The 21,170-nt window shown below is 58.9% G+C and overlaps 1 protein-coding gene across 3 annotated transcripts; it reads right to left on the bottom strand.

Annotated features, from left to right (window-relative positions):
• Window positions 1–822: 822 nt before the first annotated feature.
• On the bottom strand, window positions 823–18,082 carry PPP1R12C (protein phosphatase 1 regulatory subunit 12C). 3 transcript variants are annotated; one of them, XM_037038043.1, is made up of 22 exons: window positions 17,677–18,082; window positions 14,117–14,247; window positions 13,911–14,029; window positions 9,257–9,416; window positions 6,613–6,757; window positions 6,446–6,520; window positions 5,669–5,742; window positions 5,462–5,595; window positions 5,285–5,361; window positions 4,865–5,023; window positions 4,722–4,789; window positions 3,714–3,848; window positions 3,414–3,504; window positions 3,216–3,299; window positions 3,072–3,132; window positions 2,840–2,925; window positions 2,676–2,716; window positions 2,486–2,579; window positions 2,172–2,276; window positions 1,804–1,854; window positions 1,563–1,613; window positions 823–1,486 (listed from the first exon to the last, which is right to left on the bottom strand). In XM_037038043.1, the coding sequence occupies exons 1-22, from the start codon at window positions 17,995–17,997 to the stop codon at window positions 1,400–1,402; spliced, it is 2,349 nt and encodes a 782-aa protein (XP_036893938.1). In that variant the 5' UTR covers window positions 17,998–18,082; the 3' UTR covers window positions 823–1,399. The 3 variants fall into 3 exon arrangements, with proteins under 3 accessions (XP_036893938.1, XP_036893940.1, XP_036893939.1); XM_037038045.1 differs by having other exon boundaries at window positions 2,840–2,922; XM_037038044.1 differs by having other exon boundaries at window positions 5,285–5,358.
• Window positions 18,083–21,170: the final 3,088 nt, after the last annotated feature.

Here is a 21,170-nt window from a genome sequence, read left to right as displayed (position 1 = left end):
TTCCCACACCAGCCACACCAGCGTCCTCCTGTGCTTCAACATGTCGGGCACTTCTACCCCAGGGCCTTTGCATATGCTGCTCTTCTCAACACCTGGAAGACTCTTTCCTCAAATACTGACATAGCTCATTCTCTGATGCCTTCAAGTGTCTGCCTGTGCCAGCTTCTCAGTGAGGCCTACTCTGGCCACCCTGAACAAAACACACGTGTGCACATCCTTCCACACGTGCACACACCAGCCTCCCTATCCCCTTCCCCTGCTTTTCCTCCACAGCACCACCACCTGAAATGCACTCATTTTATTGTCTGATGCCTTATATCTCTCCTCCTAAGAGATTTCAAGTCTTTGCCTTTTTCGTTCACTACTGTGTCGGCAACAGGTAGAACAGGACCTGGCATGTTGAATACGACCAAGAATGAATGAATAAAAGGAAGAATGAATACCCCACCTGAGAGGAAGACGGCTCCTACTCACTTCCAGCCAACTGTCAGCATGCAGGACTGAAGGGCTCACACTGTCACAGCTTCCTATTCTTTCGCAAGTCAAATTCCAGGTTTTCCTATGTGAATTACTCAGATTTTAACTCTGTGTCAAAAGCAGAGATGATAAGATCCAAGCTCCCCAACATGACACAGCCACCTTGCTTGTGACCATGTCAGCCCTGGTCAGGGCCTCAGCTCTGGCTGGCTCTTCCTGAAGCAGCTTCCCCCTGTGGGTGCTCGCACCTACCTCCGTCAGCAGGCCACCCGTACGCACGCTCTGACACTCACAGCCAGGTGCAGGAGCAGTGCCCCACCTCCAGCCAGGGACACAGTCACCGAGTGGCAACTTCACGACTTTTATTTGTGGTGCCTGTGCTTTGTCTCGAAAATACCTTCCCCCCCTGCCCCAGACCGTGTCGGGGAGGGGGCAGCAAAAAATAGAAGACGTCCCCCCCTATTGCACACGGACCCTATATACAGGCCCGCCCGGCCGAGGCCGGCAGGACACTTGGCACATTCTCGGATCCCTGTTCAGCAGCGGGAGGGGTGACTGGGTGGCGTCACACGTGAGAGGGGACCTCCGGGCAGCCACTCTGGCCCTGGCTCCTGGTCCTGGCGCTTCCTGGTCCTCGCGGCTCCTGGTCCTCAGTTCCTTCATGGTCCCACCTCCAGCCCTGGTCCCCCCTTGGCAAGGTCCCCCTACCTGGCTCAGCCTCCTGCCTCCATCCCGTCCTCAGGCGGCCCCCCTTGGCTCCTGGGGACTCTGCCTTCCCCTCCCAGTCTGGAGCTCCCAAGGGGAGGCTATGGCTTCTCAGAGGCCCCCCCAGGAGCCCTGTCACTCGTGTTCACGCAGGGAAAGGGGTGCGTGTGGCAGAAGCAGCGGTATAAATGCGGGTGCGGGGGCGAGTCCTCCGTAGTCACTTGGAGAGTTTGCTGATGACGCGGATCAGGGCTGCGTTCTCATCCTTGAGCCGCTGGTTGTCCGCCCGGAGGTCGGACAGGGCCTGTGGGACGGGAGGGGGTCAGCAGGTGGCCCCGGGCAGGTTGCGCCCACGGCCCGCAGCGCCCATGATCATTCACCTTCAGCTCCTCCTCCAGCTCAGCGGCCTTTCTCTCCAGGGCCCTGCGCTCCTGCAATAAATAGGGGAGGGTGAGGCCAAGAGACTGGGGGTTGGGGAGGCCCAGAGGCTGAGTAGGGCTGAGAAAGGTGGGGAAAGGTCAAAGGGCCAGATTAGAGGGTCAGTGTGGCCCCTCCATTCACACCTGCAGAGGGCTGTAAGGCTGGGGACACGTCTGGCCCCACCCCAGCTGCCCCACTCACGAATCTCTCCAGCTCCAGAAGGGCCGGCCTCTCGGCAAAGCGCTCCTGCCTCTGGTGGGAACAGAAAGCTCAGGGGTCAGAGAACCATCCGAATGGCAATGGCCAGGAAGGGGAGACCAGAAGGAAAAGGGGAAGGGCGGTTCGGATTCTGGCCGCCCGACACCCCCAGTCCCTTCTCCCGGGAGTTAGCTGCCTGCCCACCTCCCACCTCTCCTTGCTCAGGCCCCACCCACCTGAAGGCGGAGCCCAGCTCTGACCCCACCCCTCATTGCTCCCGCTCCCCCACTGATAGGTCCTGAGGCCCCAGGCCCATGCACCCAGCAGGCACAGGGATGCCAGGGCCACCTGCAGAGCCTCGATGCCCTCACCTGCGTGGTGCGCTCCAGCTCCACCTTGAGCTGTGCCAGCCTCAGTGTGGTTTCAGTCAAGGCCTCACGAAGTCTCTCGTTTTCACTGCGCAGTTCTGTGTAGAGCTGGGGGCACCAGAAGGAGGGACACGTGGTCAGGCCCACGCTGCCTGCCGCACGTTTGCGGGGAGGGGCCAACTGCGCACAGGTGAGGTCAAGTGAAGCAGTGAGGTCGCACTGCGGGACTGGGCGGGCTGATGGGCAGTAGGGCGGGAGTGTAAAGGCAGGCTTGGAGGGCTGGTTAACGGCACCGACCCTGGGGTGGGGTGGCGAACCTTCCTGAAGCCTCCGTCAGGCTCTTCCACTTCTGGCTGGGGTTCTGGCTTAAGGTCCCTCCGCCTTCGGGTTGAAGGGCCGGCCTGGGGAGTGCTAGGGTGGAGACAGGGCGTGGAAACAGGGCATGGCGTCAGGGGGTGAGCCCTGCAGCCAAGGGCCAGCCCAGACCCTGCCCTGCCCACCCTGTACCTGGACTCTGGGCTGATGTCCACCGGTTCCGCCTCCTCCCCCTGTAGGCCGGGTGGGGGTCAGCCAGATGCCCCAGGGGGTGTGCCCCTACTCCCCCGCCCCCCACCCCTGCTGAGGCCCCCCCCCCGTGACTTCAGCTCACCCCACTTGGGCCCACCCCTCACCTCCGCAGGCCCTCTCCGCTCCTTGCCAACTCTGCGGTGCTCCCTGGCGGCCTGTGGTCCCTGACCCTGCCCGTCAGGCGCCTCTACTGGGGGAGGGGCAAGAATCAGGAACCCCCTCTCTGTGGTGTCAGGGTCCCTGGGCCCAAGACTCCAGGAAAACGGGAAGACTGCAGTGTGGGGGGGCGGGTTGGGGGGGGCTCAGGAGAACCACCTCCCAGAGGGCAGACCTCACCTCTCTGGGTAGGGCCATCAGAGTTCTCCACCCCAGAGACTCGGAGCGGCGGGGACGGGTCCTATGGGACAGGGCAGAGGGGTCAGAGGACAAGGGCTTCCTGTACCCACCACTCCCCGGTCCCCTAGCCCTGCCGCCTCTCACCAGGCTCTGTGGGCAGGACTTCTCTGGCTCTAGGGCCTTCCCGGCCACCTTCTCTGCTTCCTTCAGGTCAGTCAGAGTCACACCCTGCAGAGAGAGCGGGTAGTCAAGGCCCCGGGGCTCGGGCCACAGCCCCTTCAGGCCCCCAGCCCCTCGACCCTCAGACCCCGGAGTCCAGGCCCCCAGCCCACCCCCCCACACCTGTGTGGACCTCCGAGACTGGCGCATGAGGCGAGAGCGAGCCTTCCGCTGAGATTCGGACTCCTCATCGCGCACGGGCATCTGGTAGGACCTGCGTAAAGGGCCCTGACCTCAGGGAGGGCTCCCCCATCCCACGGCTGACACTTTTAGGGAAGGCAAGTTCTGCGAGCGGACTTCAACTCCCAGTAGACCCTGGGGCAAGCACTCCCTTGGGAGCTCCCACCCAGAGCCCCGGGGCCTTCTGGGTAAGCTCCCCCACTGTCTCCCAGTGGGGGAGACAATTTCCAGGGGCCTCTTCACCTCCGGCGGTCCCGGGATTCCACGGTAGGCGCTGCGGAGGCTGCAGGGACGGCTGGCTTGCCTGGGGATCCAGGTTCTGGAGTCCTGGAGGGAGGAGTGCAACTATCCGAGGGAGGAGGCCTGGAGCCCTCACACCTGTGTGGGTTCATTCATTTGGCAACGGTTACTCAGGCTCGAATCAGGCCTCCGAGAGATAGCCGTGAGCAATCGCAACAAATGACCTCCGCTGCCTGAGTCAAATCTGAGCAGAAAGGATGCAAAATAAACAACAACCATGAAAAGATGTGATAACTGTTAAGGTGGGTAGGGATAGGAGGAAGTAACCTGAGTCCGAGGAAGAGACCACCAATGCTGTACTGCTTCTTTGTTCAGAGGGCACCGATCCCCAGCTCCCATGGGGAGCCAACAAAAATAAAACCCCACTACATTCCCTGCTTGGGCTTGACTTCTCCCGGCCTCATCCTGCAGACCGGGAGAACTTCACCAGGGTGCACAAGCCCCAATAAAGCTCTTTATTGCCTACTTTATGGCTGATTGGCATTTCTTTCTCCGTGGAGCCTAAGAAAACCTCTCAATAACCATCACAATACACTTCAGGAGGGGAAAGCACGCTGGGAAAGAGAAACCCAGCAAGGACCAGGGCCGGGAGGGGTGGGTGTGCAGACAGGCCTGCAACATGAGCAGTGGCCTGGGGGCAGGGGGCAGGGGTGGGGGAGCGGCCCTCCCAGAGAAGGAGATGAGACACAAGGGCCGGAGGGGGGGCGAGCCGGAGCAAAGGCCCTGAGGCAGCGGTATGCGGAGTTGGAAAAGGGACAGGTGGAAGCCAGGTCCCCATGGTCTTGGACATTTCATTGTGCACTTGATGCAGCCAAAAGGAAACTGAGGCAGGGCATGGGGGAGAGCAGGACCACACCCAGATGGCAGACAGGGGTGCTCGGGGTCACGCTGACAAGGCTAGAAGCCAGACCTGCCTCCCACCCAAGCAGGGCCCAGACCCTTGGTACTCACGGGACAGAGGGCTCTAGCACCTTCCGGGAAGGGGTGGGGGTAATTCTGGCAAGACGGGGCTCCTTGGCCTGTGGAGAGACAGACGGAGGAGGGTGTTCTCCTGGACTAGCAGGGCCTGGTCCCCTGCCCCTCACCCCACTCACCTGAGCGGAGGTCCCTTCCAGCCGCGAGGACGAAGCTGAGCGCTGCAGCCCAGCCCCAGAGGCTCCCTCAGCCCCCGACCTGTCCGTGGGGCCCAGAGCACTAGAGCTCCCCGTCTTCCGGAGGCCAAAGCGCCTGGAGAGGGGGGTCTCCTCAGCGGTCTGGGGAAACAGAAAGGTCTCAGTTGTGGAGAAAGGGTCCCTCTTCCCATACATTTCAAATATTACCCCCAGAAGGACCAAAAAGGAACTACAACTCCCAACAGCCCCTGGGGCAGGTGCAACCAGGAAAGGTAGTCAGCTGCACTGGAGAATTCTGGGCACTGTAGTCTTCACCCTACCTGCTCAGACAAGAGGTTTACAGGATTCATGAGAGCCCTCCCCACCCTCAGGATGCACAGCCTCTGTGGCATCCAGACTCACCTCAGGGCCCTTAGGGCTAGAGGGCGGTGGGGAAGAAACTCCATTGAGGGTTCTGGTTTCCAAAGAGGGTGGCTCCACTGGGAAAGAAAACGGGACCGTGAGAAGAACACGCCAGGCGCCTCTGAGAACCAGCCCTTCCTCCCTCGGACCCAGGAAACCAGCCCCTCAGCCCCTCACCTGTGGGGCTTTCCTCTCTCTCATCATCATCCCCGTCCCCAATGGGGGGCGCCCCTGCCCCATCAGGCCGGCGCTCCTTGGACAAGTCCTGGAGAGAGGTCTTCTCCCGGCTGCTCAGACGACACACGGAGCTCCTGGCAGGGGAGCGGGAGCTGTCGGCCGAGCCCTGGGCACCTCCAGCCACCTGCCCCCAGGGCGACGCCATACCTTCGGTGTTTGCTGCCGGAGGGCGCCTGGGGCTCCTGGCCCCGGGTCTGGGAGGCCGCCTTCTGGTTCCGCAGCTGCAGGGGAGAGGGGGCTGCTGGGGAGGGGCCCAATTCGGGGATGCCTCCTGGGCCCCACATCCCCAGTCCAGAGGCTGCTGCGTGCCACATGTGCTCTGGGGAGCAGGGAGGGACTGGGGACTCGCTAGAGTTCTCCTGCAGACAGCCAGTTGTGCAGCGTCCATAGGAGACACCTGGGTCCCCTGTAGACATGCATGCACCACATGTTACCCGCCCATCACCCTATTCTCCCTGGGCCTCCCGCTCCCCAGACTCTGGTATCGTCCCCAGAGGGGTCTCCCTACCTTCCAGGGGCAACCTGCTCAAACTTCTCCTGGCCCCTGAGCACCTGGCCTCATGCCCAGCCCCCTCGTGTCCTCCCTGAGCTCACACAGCAAATTCAGGACAGCTGGAGTCTGAGCCAGAGCCCACCCTCTTCACCCTCCACTCCCTGGTTTCCCAGAAACAAGGCCCTGCCCAGATCCAGGTGGGAGGGCCTGGGCAGACGACCCACCTGGCTTCCCAAGGTCCATCTGGACCCCAGGCCCTGCCTCCTGTAGTTGCCCAGCTGTGCCCTCCTCACACCCTCCACTGGGTCTCAGTCATCAGAGGGAATGGGCAGGTCCCCAGGGCAGTGACTCAGGGGAATCAGGGGACCAGGGGCCCTCCCTCCCCACCTCTGGAGGAGCTGACGGGAGGAGAGGGGGTCTCAAAGACTCACGTCCTCCTGCTTCTGGGCCAACTCCTCCAACAGGCTCAGCACCTCCTCATCAGCCAGGTCACAGGGACGCTGCCCCTGTGAGAGGGGAGAAGAGGCAGAGGGTGAAGGAAGTGTGCAGGCTTTCCCATCCCCCCCAACCCTATCCCGAGGGGGACCAAGGCCCTCACCGCATGGGTCAGCGAGTCCATGCCCCCACCATGCTCAGCCAGCAGGCGGCAGGCGTCCTCCACGCCCCAATGGGCCGCTGCATGCAGTGGGGTCCAGCCGTCCCCATCCCGGAGCTCAGGGTCATAGCCAGCCTGGAGAAGCAGCCTGGGGGCCAGACAGGCTCAGGGTCAAGGACCAGGAGACGGGTCTGGGCCGAGGCTGTGGTGGCAGCACCAGCTGCAACAGCGAGAAAAGCCTCCTGGGCCAGGTGGTAGCAGCCCCTCCCCACAAGGGACCCCTGTACCACAGCTCTGACCCCTGCCCTGGCCCGGCAGTGGCCCCTGGTACCCTGCTCCTTGTACCTGCAGGTGGCGGGGGGGGGGGCCCAAGCCCATGAAAAGGGTGAGACCCCAGAAGCGGCGGCCGGGACTGCGAAGTCCCAGGAACCCGGCAGCTGGGAGCACTGGTTCTCAGCCAGGGCCAAGCCGCCCCAGGGGCAGCTGGCAGTGTCTGGGGACCATTCTGGCTGTCACAACTAAGGCGGGTGCTAGCGGCATCTAGCGGGCTGGTGCTGCTCGACTCCCTACAGTGCAGAGTGCGGCCCCACAGCAAAGGACAATCTGGTCCAAATGCCACCAGTGCCGAGGCTGAGGGCTCTGATGTCCTTCCCCAGAAGACATTTATCCCCTTAGACCACACGACTCCAGACAGAGCAAGCCTGCAAACTCGGCCTGGGGCAGACATGCCTGCTTTAGGGAGCTGGAGTGAGGCTCTCTGTCAGTGAGAAAGCTAAAGCAAGGTGGGAAAAGACGGAGGAGCAGGTTTACAGAGAACCTTGTTCAACAGAAGGTCCTCTCTGTGGCCCTGCTGAGGCGGTCACACACCAGCCCCCCAAAGCTCTCTTTGCTCCAGCCCTGCTGGGTGCCCTGCTATTTCCCCAAAAGCGCCTCGGCCTCGGGTCCTGCAATTGCTGTTATCTGCCTCCTGGGTGTTTCTGGGCATGACAGCATTTCACCCAGGGCTTTTTTAGAAAAGATTTTATTGCCCTGGCTGGTGTAGCTCAGTGGATTGAGCGTGGGCCTGCAAAGAACATGATTATGGTTCGATTCCCAGTCAGGGCACATGCTTGGGTTGCACATGGGGACTGTGTGCAACAGGGGACTCATGAGAGGCAACCATACATTGATATTTCTCTCCTTCTCTCCTTCCCTTCCCCTCTAAAGATAAATAAAATAAAATAAAATAGAAGATTTCATTTACTTATTTTTAAAGAGAGGGAAAGGGAGGGAGGGAGAGAGGAGGAGAAACATCACTGTGTGGTGGCCTCTCATGCACCCCCCACTGGGGACCCGGCCCACAACCCAGGCACATGCCCTGACTGGGAATCGAACTGACAGCCTTCTGGTTCGCAGACCAGCACTCAATCCACTGAGCCACACCAGCCAGGGCAGACCAGGGCTTTTGCTGGAACGGGGATGAGGCACTCGGCCACAGGAGCAAGTGCTAAGCAGCTGGGGCACAAGCGGGAGCTGTCAGGGGTCATCTTAGACGCCTCACTGGAAAACCTGCCTGCTGATCTCCCAGGGGGGAACAGAGACTGAAGGGGTTCATCCTGACTCCATTTTCATGCTAAAAATAAATGTAAGGTCACAGAAGAGGGGGGATTTAATAAGAACAGGAAGGACTACTCCAACAGAAGGGGGTGGGGCGGCCAGGTGTGGATGGGACCAAGGTGAATGACGGAAACAGAGAGTTCACCGTAACAAGTTACACGATGCACACCGAACGACCCAGCCTCTAAACATATAACAGAGGTTCACAGAACCAGGAGGAGGCATGGGCAAAACCCACAATCACGGGTTTTTTGCTTTTGTTTTTGTTTTCGATCACACTTCTTGTATTCCCTGACAGAATAAGCAGGTGGGGGAAGAAAACCACTAAGGACGTGGATTTAAATAGCAAGCACGACTGTGAAGCTGACCTAATAACCCACTTACAGCAAAGAATGCCTGATGACAGGATTCTTTTCCACCTTGCTTATACTAGGGGAAAAAAATAAAGCAGACGTCATGGCGGATTTCAGAAATCTGGACTCACACAGAGCCCCATTCTCTGACTGCAGCGCAGTTCAGCCGGGAAACACATTATGAAACAATGCATTTGTTTTTTAATGCACCCCATGCGTTTGGAAATAGAGAATGTACTTCTAAATAATCCATGGGTCAAGAAGAAAAATATACACGATGGAAAGTGCTTTCAACTGGATGACCACGAAAAGCCTACCCATTAAGACATGTGGATACAGCTGAGGCTGTATTTGGAGGCAAATACATGGCCTTAAGTACGTATGTTAAGAATGGGCCCTGGCTGGTATAGCTCTGTGGATTGAGTGCTGGCCTGCAAACCAAAGGGTCGCTGGTTCGATTCCCAGTCAGGGAACATACCTGGGCTGTGAGCCAGGTCTTCAGTACTACACACTGATGTTTCTCTCCCTCTCTTTCTCCCTCCCTCCCCCTCTCTCTAAAAATAAATAAATTAAATCTTGAAAATAAAAGGAAGAGTGAGAACAGGCAAAATCCACAGGAAGGTGTAAGACAACGAGAAGGAAGCGACTGGCCCCACAGAAGGAGCGGGGGAAAGGGAGGGTCCTCACGGGCCGCTCACCTCATCACCTCGATGTAGCCCTTAGCTGCGGCCACGTGCAGGGCAGAGGCCCCGGTGCGGGGGTGCCGCGCCTCGGGCATGGCGCCCCCGTTCAGCCAGCACCTGGTGTCGTGAAGTAGCAATTCCTCTTCAGCCCGTTTGGCTGCCTCCACGTCCACACCTGGGAGGAGGAGGAGGAGGGGTGACAGGTGAGACTCACAGCCCGAGGTCCAGCAAGAGCAGCTCACCCTGCACCCTGCCCCGTCCCTCTCCGTCCACGTGGCCCTCAACCAAAGCATCACCTTTATCGTTATTTTTAGGTATAAAACCTGAAGTCCGTTGGGCAGATCCAGCATCTGACTACATCTAACTCTCCCTGTCACTCCGGACGCAATCCTTAGCCCGCCATCTTCACGCATCTTGTCACCATTATCACTTTGGTCACTCATGAGTAGGATAAACCCAGAAAAAGCCACTGAAAAGGTGTTGGGGGGGGACTGGGAACGCCTTTCCTCCCAGGGCTGATCCCTGCTCCCTGCCGCGCCAACACTTAAAACAATCTGGCCCCCTCATTAGCCAATGTTGTTGCAGCCAATCAGCTATCAGCTCCATGGAAAGTTGGGCTGCATTTATGGGTGAAAAAGGCAAGGTATGGCTTCAAATAAAATACTAAGTTGATTTTGGGTCAAAACAGCCTACTTGAGGCTGTGGATGTCATGGAGAATCTATATTCTTTCGCCTGCAAAACTATGGAGCTGGAAGTCAAAACTGGTCTCTATCTTCTTCCCGGGCAGTTTATTGCTGCCTCTTATTTTTCCAACTGGGCAAACTCCCCACGCTTGCCAAAGTGCCATGTGGAGCTGAGCTGCCCCACAGGGTGGCTGTCGCCCACATGGCCACTGCGCAGCACCCATGTGCTTAAAAGTTGTAAACATAAAAAAACAACATGCTGGACTTGGAGGTCTGAAACAAAGTGTGCAGTGACTCATGAATCACTCTCTACATTGATCACATGTTGAAATGATGTGTTGGAGACACTGGGTTAAGGAATATACTGATAAACTTAATTTCGCCTGGGTTTCTTTCTTTCTTTATTTAAATACACCTACCAATTGGCTCTCACAAATGTGTATTCTGTTTTAACTGTACTCCAAATGCTGCAAACTTAGGCCCGATGAACTCAATCCCCACCACCCCCGGGCCAAGGACCGAATCCATCCAAGTCTGGGCTTCGCGTTGGCGCCACCTGCTGGCACCTGGACCCGACGGCCAAAGGCACCACCTTGGGACTCCCGGCAGGCAGGGCGGACAGTGGCAGCTATTCCAGGAACGTCTAGTTGGTTAGGGCCCAGATCCTGGGCCCGGTCTGGAGTGGAGAGGCCTGGAGTGTGCTGGGGACTCAGGCACCGGCCCCCCCTCTCCCCCTCCACCACTTCCTTAAAGGGAATCACCTGCCTCCAATGCTGTCACAGCCGAATGTGCCCGTAGAGGGAGGGGAAAGGCCAAGCTTACTGACTTCATGCAGCCACCACAGTGAGTTTGGGGTGTTCGTGCTCATCCTTCTCAAATGTGCTTTTAGCGGAGATCTGCCTGTGTCCACGGACAGAGCTCGTCCAGGGCTGACGAACTACAGCCTGAGGGTACAGGCCACGGGTTGGTGTGTGTGGTGGTGCAAAGCAAAGACAACGCCAGATTCACCAAACTCACTTTAAAACATACAAGTCAGCGGCATTTAGCACATGCTCAATGGTGTGCGGCCATCGTACCCGCCGTTCCTGAACCCCGTACCAGTCAGCACTCACTCCCCGGCACCGCAACCACCAAGCCACTTCCTGTCACTGCGGACGTGTCTCTGTTTGTAAACAGTGTCGCCGGAACACAGCCATGCTCACGCACTTACACACAGTCCCCGCTGTGTCCCCCACTGTGGCGGCAGGCGGGGAGCGTGCTCCACACCCGGCAGGACACCCCACAAAGCCATCTACCTCCAGAACCCTTCGTCTTACAAAGCTCTGTCCCCCTGGAACAATGCCGCCCAACCCGGTCACCCCTGTTCTGCCTTGTGCCTGTGCATCTGACCACGGGGCACCTCACATAAATGGGACCAGATACTATCTGCGTTGCTGTGACGGCTTATCCCACTCAGCACACTGTCCCCATAAGGTTCGTCCACGTCAGAAGTCCCTTCCTTTTTAGGCTGAGTAGTGTTCCATGGTGTGGCGGGCCACACCTCATCCATTCACCCGACGATGGACACTTGGGTTGCATCCACACTGCTGTGAATGCGGGTGAGCTGAGCCGGGCCGTGATGGGATTCCGGTCCTTGCAAAGGGTGCTGCCTAACTCAGCCCTCAGTCCACTGCACCAGAGGCCTTCGCGCCGGACGAGAGCTGTGCTCGGGCGGAGCAGGCCAGACTCTCACTGACCAGTGACCAGCAGCCTGGCCGAGAGGCAGACAGCAAGAGAGGCAGGGCAGCAGCGGGGACACCATGACAGAGAAAGAAACAGCAGCCACGCTCTGGGCAGCGTCCTCGCCGCTGACCACGCCTTCCTTCCCTGAGTGTCCAGCCTCTGTCCACCTCCGTGTCCTGGGCTTGCTGTGTGTGGCTGCCAGGGTCAGACGGTGCCCAGCACCTGCCTGGAGGCTCAGCACGCTGGAGGGCTCTCCTCTGCCACCCAGGTGTGTCCTGCGTGGGGCAAAAGCTGGCGCCCTCCCTGTAGCTGGGGCAAGTCCAGGATCTGCCGAGGCGTCCGTGTGAGGACGAGGGTCGTGCAACCACATGGACAGAGGCCCCCGATTTCAGAGCAGTGGCGTCCTGCCCCAGCCGTGCAGCCTAGCTCCTGCCGGCCCACAGCCCCCTGCCCTTCTCCTCGCCCCACAGACGTCTCGTGGAGCACGGGCCCTCTGAGAAGCTGATGTGCGTGAAGGGCTATCCCTGCAGAAAAACCCAGGATGTCCGAGAGTTCGCAGACGCCCAGACCGCCCCGGAACTCCAGGGGGAGACCCCCAGAAGGAACCTGCACGCATCGCTCTGCGGACCGCCCACCTTCTGTCACAAAGGAAGACGCACCTGGCCGACACCCTGAACCAACACCCCGAACGAGGTTCAAGGTTAACTTCACCAGGCACGGGGCAGACCGACAGGACCTGTCTCCCACAGTGACCCCGGGTCCTGAGCCAGAGAAGGCCCCCCTGCCCAGCAGATAACAGTGGTCCCGATGCTGCCCGCAGAACATCCATGTCACACCCCACTCAGCTCCCGGGACAGTGTCCTTGCTCTAGGGGACACTGGCTCCTGTGTCCGGCGGAGGCCTCAGTGTCAGCAACCAGTTCTTGAAATGCTTCAGGAAAGACAGGGAGGAAGCCAGGGAGGGAGGGAAGAAAAAGGGGGCGGATTTACATAGGGGGGTGAAGGAGGGGGAGGAGAGCCCACAGAAATGTGCCCGAAAGGTACAGAACTGATGAGTCGCTCGCTATTCCGTGTATATGAAACACCCCAAACTGGGCACACCCACACACAGAGAAGGCCTGGGGGGGGGGGTTCCCTGGGGCAAGGGTGACAGGGACCAAGGTGACGGCTGGAGGGTGCGCGCTGCTCTCGGTGGGATCAGAATCACCCGCACCGACTAAGAGGTGAGCTGTGTGGACGGTGAATGGTACCCCCGTGAACTGTGCCCAAGTAACCCTTCTACTGCACAGGGGAACCCCCGGGAAGGTCACGACAGCTGAGTTGAACGTTTATCCAAATGCGAGGTTGCAGGAGGGGAGGGGGTCCCCAGCTTCTCCTCTGCTTTCCTCGCTCCCCGACCTTGACCAAAGCAGGGCTCCCAGGCCCCAGACGTGGCCAGGCCCTGACCAGTCCCGCCCTGGCCTGCGGCAGGGCACCTGACCAGACCCTGCCCTCCACCGGGGGCGGCACTGTCTCACCCTCCGACCCAAGACGCCGGACACCGGCAGCCACACTCGCAACCCGGGGCTCCTGCAGGGATCCCACGGGCGTCCTCTAGCCCACCTGCCCCCCACCCTCTGCTTCCAGGGCGGCCAGGCCGCAGCCCGCCCCACGAGCCCTCACGTCAACTCCTCCTAGACAGCTATTTTTAGGTGCATGTGTGTGAGAACCTGCTAGAAGCAACGCACTCTCCCCTTAGGGAAATGAACATGGCCAGCCACATAGGGGGATTCTGGGCCCCTACAAAGGACCCCTGGGGTTCCGTGATCCTGAGCACGGGAAACCAGGCCCTGGGAACCTCGCAGTCCGCTCCCTTCAGCAGACACTACTGAAAACACCTGCACCGGAGGTCCCGCCTCTCTCACCTCACCCGGCTCTGGATGAGCCGCCAGCCCCCTTAACCGCCACCACCACCCCCCACCCGCCCCAGCAACGTCCTCAGTTACTCAGAGGATAAAATGACATTCGGGTCCATGTCAGTCCGAGCTGTAGCTCTGTGCCCAGTGGTAGCATGAACTATTCACATGATCACTCATTTACGGCGCCACGCAACCTTGGGAGTAACTTATATGCCCACTTCACAGGTATGAAAACTGAGGCACAGCAAGTCCTAGGAAATGGGGGTGGGGGGATGGCCTCCAAGTCCCAACAGGCTGATTCCCAAGCTCTGCACCTGGAGGCCACGGGGAGGAGGAGCCCCACCCCCAGCAGCAGCCGGGGCCCACCTCGGTGGGCGATCTCCGCCTTCAGCAGTCCCTCCATGGCGTCCGACTCGGCCAGGTCCAGGGGCAGGTCCCCATCGCTGTTGACAGCGGCAATGTTGGCCCCATGGCTCAGCAGGTACCTGGGGGTGGGAGGAGTTCAGGGCTAAGGGGTCAGGGTCTGAGTCCCAGCAGCTCCGTCAGGTCCTGCCCACCTCCCCCCGCCTCACCTGGCAATGTCCAGGTAGCCGCAGGAGGCGGCCACGTGCAGGGGCGTCCAGCCCTCATTGTCCGCCTGGTTCACCGTGGCGCCCTGCTCCACCAGAAAGCGCACCACCTCCAGGTTCTCGTCGATACAGGCCTGGGGGGTGGGGCAGGGCCATCCATCAGTGCTCGCTCATCCAGACCCCACACAGCCCGTCAGGCAGGACTCCCGACGGGGACGTCTGGGCAGATCCAGGGGCCGAGCAGCCGCGAAATTCAAGGAAGTGACACCGCTGGCCCTGAGACAAGCCCTGAAGGGCAGCAACCTGGAGCCTGGAGACCCCTCCAGCCACCCAGCTGTCTGCGGCACCCCTGGGTTCCCAAAGGTTAGGACAGCCGGGCATCCAGGGCTCAGGAGAGACCACAGGCACAGGGGGTCCCGGCTCCCTGCAAGTCAGAACTGGACAGAGAAGAGAGGGGTGCTTCTAATGCACACGCAGGAATCCTGACCGGTGCCCATTAGCGTAACCTGCCCCACAGTCCCTTTTCCAGGAACCCACCGTGGCCCTGCCTCATGCCCTGAGGGGCCCCTGTGGGCAGAGTGAAGGGCCAGGGCAGGACTCCTTTAGTGGGACAGGCTGTGTCAGCGTGGGCCCGGGACCTGGGGCCAGAAGAAGGGCAGCCCCCTCGCACCAAGGAGCCACTGCACACAGGGCGCTGGGCCCAGGGGCTGGGCGGGCACGGTCCCGCTCCTCCCGCCCTCAGGACTCTGTTTCAGGAAGGAAGAGTCAAAGCTCCAGAGAGAAAAGCCCCAGGGCACCTGCACACACTGGGCGCATCCCCAGGAGGCAGTGGGCCTGGACCCCTGGGTCCGCGGGGTAAATTAACCCCCTTGAAAACTGCCCATCGGCAGAGGGGGGAGGAAGCTGTGAGGGCCAAGAACATTAAGTCATGGAAACTCAGGCTGTGAGAGGGGGGCCACACGTGCCCTGGGAACGGGATGAACTCTGGGCTCCGTTTATTTCCACCCAGTTGTCATGGCGATGGGGGAGGGGGGCAAGGAGGGAGATGGGCCTTTCCCTTTCAAGGACCTGGCCCGGCACAGGCATCCGTGTGAAAGACGCCTGAGGCCTGGGGCACCAGGGACCCAAGAATCCAGGCCCCAGCCCCTCCTCCCTCAGACCCGGGGGACAAGGTCCCCAGCACCCCCTCATTCAGACCTGAGAATCCTGGCTCCCCGGGTCCTTCCTGCTGAGCCAGACCTCAGACCCTCCTGCTAATCTAGACCCCTAGCCACGAAGTCACAAGGCAACTTTGGGGAGGAGGAGGGTATACCAGTCTGAGGCTTGCGAACTCCCAGGGACACTAGCGGGGTAGGGGGCTGGTGCCTGGGGACCCGCTGGGGCAGGATTCAGAACAGAAACCACCGCCCAGGCCTCACCCAGACTGGGGGGCAGCCATCCCAATCTGCCCGGGCCTGGGGCCTTCCAGGGCCCTGGAGCATGTTCGGTGCTGAAACCAGGCCCGTGTCCGGCAAACCAGCAATGCCCTGATGACCCCAGGCCCAGACTTCACCCACAGCCGGCTCTCCCACTGGCCGGCCCCGAGATCTGAAACAGGAATTCCTCCCTCCGCCCCTAACCTGGGGCGCCCTAAAGCCCTTCGGGCCACCTAGGAGCCCTGGCAGCAGGTTTACCAAGTGGTGGCCTGAAGTGGGAGAGGGATCCCACCTGAACAGCCGCGTGCCAGGCTGGAGGGGCCTTTTGCAGGGTCCAGGCCAAGGGGGATGCTGGGTAACAGGGCCTGGGAGAGCAGGGCCAGGAGCCTCGTAGCGAAGGTCCAGCGGAGCCAGGGGTGGGGAGAGTGGCAGAAAATGGGGCACACTGAAGCCTGAGGACCCCCTCCTGTTCTGACCAACTTCTGAGACCCTACATGGCCTCAGGGAAGCGGGATTCTCCTCCAGGTGGAAGAAATGTCCCAGGTGGCACTAGGCCCTCTGCAAGGGACAATCCTGGGGGTGGGGCAGGAATGGAGAGAGGAAGCACACTCAACCAGGGGGAGACTCCCCACTGACCCCCCAGGCTGCTTCTTGTAGGCAGTTGGCACACACACAACCTCCCCCTTCACCAGCGCCCTGCTGGGGAGGGCCTGATGACCGGCCCATTTTACAGGTAAGAACACCGAGGCACAGAGGGAAAAGATACTAACTCGTGGTCACAGCGCGGAAGATCTGAGATCAGAACTCAGGGCTCCCCCTCCTGAGAGGCGGACCTCTCCAAGCACTCGCCTACCCCTTCACCCTGCCAAACTCCTTCCCAGGGTCCTCTCTGGCTCCATCAGCAACCAAGCCCCAGGCGTTCTGGCTGGGGCTGGATCAATATCAGAGGAAGAGGGATGGGGGAGGGGATGGAGGCTCTCCTGGGGCCAGTCCTGGCCCTGGTGGTCCCACTGAGGAGGGGTGTGGGGAGAAGAGATAAAATTACCCAACACCAGAAAAGCACAAGGGCCCAGGTAGAGAAGGAAATGGACCAAAAACTCTCGGGAAGGTAACAGGACAGAAAGCTAGGAGATGACACAGCCTGTGGGAAGGAGAAGGCGGCCAACTCCGCATAAGGAGAGGCTATCTGGGCAGAGAGAGCAAGATGACCAGAGGATGAGGAGCTGGCCCAAAGCCAGGAAGAGGTGGGTGCTTTGAGGGAGCCCAGAATAAGGGTGACAATGCAGGCCTAGCCTGGGCACAGGGAGAGAGGGGAAAGTGAGGAGGAGGCGCGTGCAGGAGAAACATCCCTAGGAGAAGGCGCCCTGTGGGAGGCAAGAGGTGGCACCAGCCCAGAAGGAGAATTAAGAGGGCGTGGGAGTGGAGGGCAGCGGGGTGATCCAGACAAGCGAAGCATCAACTTCAAAGGTGCAGAGCTTAGAAGGCAGTGTGAACGTTCGTTCAGAGAAGCGCATCCTTAGTCAGCAACAGATGGCACCGACGAAGGGGGAGAAAGAGTAGGGAAAGGGAGAAACCCGAAAGGCATGACAGGGTCGGGGCCTCGTCACAGAGGTGGCCCAGGGCAGGGACCAGGAGAGGAGGAAGCAGAGGCACAGGAGAGAGGATGCTCCTCCGTGAAAGTGGTACCTGCCTGGAAGGCAGCGACGCAGGGCGAGCGGCAGTACGAGTGTTGCAAAACAGGAGGCACAGACTCGGGACAGCGTGGCAGCATTTGATGGCAGAGGTGAGGTGGCACCGGTGGGGGGTGGCACAGGCGACACTGGTAAAGGGCGCTCAGGGTCGGGTGAGGGCAGCGCGTAGTGACGAGACCGGGGCCAGTGAGACAGAACGGACTGAAGCCGTCAGCCATGGTTGGGGTCCCGGAGAGGGAAGCGCACGACGGTAAAGGCCAAGGCCAGTTCAAGTGGCTCAGGGCTGGAGAAGGGAGTTCGAGGTGCGTGAGCCCCCGAAAAGCCCCCGGAAAGGGGGCTCCGACAGGGAGTCAGCCCAGGATGGCAAGGTCTGGCACCGCGGATGCGGACCTAGACGGGCGAGGGCGGTTGCGCAGAGCGAGGCAGCTGAAGCCCGGGGAGGGGCGGGGGCGCTGACCTGGTGCAGGGCGCTGATACCGTCGGCGTTGGTGGAATCAAGCACGGCGCGGGCGGGCGACGGGGCGGAGGGGTCGAGCTGGGCGTCAGGGCCGGGGTCCGCCGCGCGTAGCATCAGGCGCGCCTCGTCCAGGTCTCCGCACGCGCAGGCCGCCAGGAACTCGGCAGCGCGCTCGAAACGCACGGTACGGACGCGCCGCTCCCCGGGGCCCGGCTCCGCGCCCGCCCGCGCCCCCCACTGCCGCAGTTGCTCCCGCCGCCGCTCGCGGGCAGCCGCCGCCCCTGCCCCCGGGCCCGCCCCCGGGCCGTCCTCGCCCGACATCGCGTCGCTCGCCCGCTCCGTGAGTGAGCGAGCGAGCGAGCGCCGAGCCCCAGCCGCCGCCGCCCGCCCCGGGGCCGCCGGGAACTGCCGCTCTCCTCTCACCGCCCGCCTGAGGCTCTGCCGGCCCCCGCCCAGCGCTTGGCGTCACCTCGCCGCCCCGGGGCTTGCTGGGAAATGCAGTCCAAAGACCGAAGAGAACAGCAGGGAGAGCTGGGAAGTAGAGTCTCTATCAAGTGGACGTTGCTAACGGCTATATTCCAGCCTCTATCTGGCCACAGGGGCCCTGGAAAGTCCGGTGCTCCCAAGAGTCAAATGGAAATCTGATTGAGGGGATGGGCCGGGGAACCCCAGGCAATGGAGTCTGTAGCCCGGAGGTGTGCCCCCCAGGGCAAGCTGGGAAATGTAGTAGATAGTATCTGGGGACCGAAACCTAGTAGGGAAGGGACTCTACAGCGCGGGAGTCCTGAAAGATAGAGAACAAATTTTTCCATACACTTAATCAGCTTTCTTCACCCCAACTAATGTATGTATTATGGGCTGTCTGCTCCCTTCAACCAGAGATAAGCTGGAGGACAGCGAATTTGTCTTCTGCGTGCACTCCTTGTTCTCAGTGTCTATAACGGAGCCTCATAGTAAGGGTTGGAAAAGTTTCTGAATGAATGAATGAGTGGATTCCCTAGGTCGTGGGAAACGCCAGGGCACCGTGGGAAATTGAGTCCGCAACCTCTAAACCGTTCGACACTTTTCACGTCCGGGCAGCCATGGGTGGCTCCAGGGCATGCTGGGAAATTGAGTTTGTGGTACAAAGTTCAAGGGTTCTGCCGACAGCCTAGGGTCATGCTGGGAAATGTAGTCCGAAGGACCACGCCCCTAAAGGCTCAGCGGGTCCCAAGCAGATGCCCAAAACACTCCAGTATATCAGGCTAAATGGCAAGAAAAGCCCAAAGTCCCTGATAATAACTCCCAGATCACATCTGAAAAGGAACCCATGAGCAGAGGTCCACAATGAGCGTCCGTAGAATCTTCTGACTTGACCTCTTGGTCTTACCCAGGGTCGTGGGGCACGTTGGGAAATGTAGTCCAGTCTCTATGTCCTGCATGCCATGCTGGGATTTGTAGTCCAGGTAGAGGTATTCAAATAGATTTTAAGGGAAGTAGTCTCATGCGTAGCATTATAAAGCTCGAAATTATCCTCACCTTAAGTATCCTGCACCTAAGTCCAAGTCGAAAGAGGTGCAGGCCTTTGAAACTGGGATATAGACCCATAAAAATCCCCCAGAAAGGGGCTGAAGTCTGGACAGATGCAACAGACTCCACCCACTCTGAAGTCTTTTGGCCTGTGCAAAAAAAAAAAACTACCATTCCCACAAGGCCTTGGGAGCACCGGCCATAGATACTAAGAGACTAGCAGTCTCGGTGGCATTTGGGATATGTAGTCTTCAACTTCGCATTTCTCATGCATCTACCCCCAACCTCCTTCACCAGGGAGCTCAAAGATCGGGCAGTAAATCATCCGCATGTTGCTGTGTGTGTTTCTGTGCTTATGCGTATTGTGACACATTATAATTGTACGTTCAAATATGTTTGTGGCTGGGTGTGTGCTTTTAATGGGCGCTTCTGTTTATGGTGTTGATAAGCTTTGGTGTAAATACATTTGTATTTTTGTGACTGTGATTGCGTATTTGTGGGAGACATAATTTGGGGTATCTGCTCAAGCCACAGAAGGAACTGCGAGTTTTGCTCCCACCATAAGCTCTATTAACAATGGTTACGTTGACTTTAAACTTCTATTTTTTAAATTCTGTGCTATTACAATGGTTAAGAATCCCCGCCGTGATTTAGGCAGTCCTGGGTTTGAAGCTTGTCTCTGCCCACTTTCTACCCCTGGGACCTTGGGACAATATCTCTGAAGTTGTTGAGATAGCAGAAATAAGGCATCTAATAGAGAAGACGTTGGCTGTGTTCAGGTATTTTCATACTCCACTTGTTAATATTCTCTTCTGCCCTTTTCTTTTCTGTAGGGAAGGTTTCTTCACTTCTCAGTCCTGTTTCTTTCTGTCAGTGCTAACCCTGGAGTTTCGCTTCCTTATCGTGGAGCTGCTGGCCCTCCTCGAGGCTGATGAAAATAACCTCAGAATAAATTTTTATTTATTTTTTTTTAGATTTTATTTATTTATCTTTAGAGGGGAAGGGAAGGAGAGAGGGAGAGAAACATCAATGTGTGGTTGCCTCTCGTGGGCCCCCTGCCCAGAACTATATCCCCTGCTAGGAACTGGCCTGCAACCCAGGCATGTGCCCTGACTGGGAATCGAACCGCGATCCTCTGGTTTGCAGGCCCGCGCTCAATCCACTGAGCTACACCGGCCAGGGCATCAGAATGATTTTTTAAAAAGATGTCCTCTCTTCCCCTGCAACAGGCAGAAAAACAGAGGCTGGTCCACATCACAAAGATGGTTCAGATAAAGGGATGAACTGAGAACATTCGCAGAGTACCCAGTTCACGCTGCTGTCCAGTGTGGAGACAGAGTTAAGGGCCTTATAACTCAGCTCTGATTCCTGTTGTTTAAACCCTATCCTTGTGAGAGTGACCGTACAAAAAGAGCATTTTACATTTAAGAGGAAAGACACCCATGGGTGACCTGCTTGTGGAGGCTGGTGGAGCACTCATTGTCTCAGTCAACACAGGCTGCTAGGCCAACAACACCACAGATGTCATGGCTTAAATAACAGCCATGTATTTCTCACAGTTTGGGAGGCTGGAAGTCTGGGTGCCAGCATGGTGGGGTTCTGGTGGAGCAGTTTTCCTGGCTTGTAAACAACCATCTTCTCTTTGTGTCCTCACATGGTGGAGAGAGAAAGTTCTGGTCTCTTCCTCTACTTCTAAAAACCCCACCATGGGCCCTGGCTGGTGTGGCTCAGTGGATTGAGTGCTGGCCTGCGATCCAAAGGGTCGTGGGTTCGATTCCTAGTCAGGGCACATGCCTGGGTTGCCAGCCAGGTCCCCAGTAGGGGGCGCTTGAGAGGCAACCACACATTGATGTTTCTCTCCCTCTCTTTCTCCCCCCCTAAAAATAAATAACACCTTTTAAAAAATAAATATTTTTTAAAAATAAAAAGTGAAAAAAAACCCACCCTGGGGGTCCCACTCTCAGGACCTCATCTAGCATTAACCA

This window comes from Sturnira hondurensis, unplaced genomic scaffold (genome assembly GCF_014824575.4).
Source record: "Sturnira hondurensis isolate 20B ecotype Veracruz unplaced genomic scaffold, ASM1482457v3 Scaffold0024124, whole genome shotgun sequence".
Lineage (NCBI taxonomy): Eukaryota > Metazoa > Chordata > Mammalia > Chiroptera > Phyllostomidae > Sturnira > Sturnira hondurensis.
This window is presented reverse-complemented; position numbering and strand designations above follow the sequence as displayed.

Excerpts from the sequence above, each read along its gene's own strand:
- PPP1R12C (XM_037038043.1), bottom strand. The coding sequence starts at position 17,997 with ATGTCGGGCGAGGACGGCCCGGGGGCGGGCCCGGGGGCAGGGGCGGCG. Across the intron at positions 14,248-17,676 it reads GTATCAGCGCCCTGCACCAG|GCCTGTATCGACGAGAACCT; the intron begins GTCAGCGCCCCC and ends CCCACCCCCCAG. Across the intron at positions 14,030-14,116 it reads GGCTACCTGGACATTGCCAG|GTACCTGCTGAGCCATGGGG; the intron begins GTGAGGCGGGGG and ends TCCCACCCCCAG.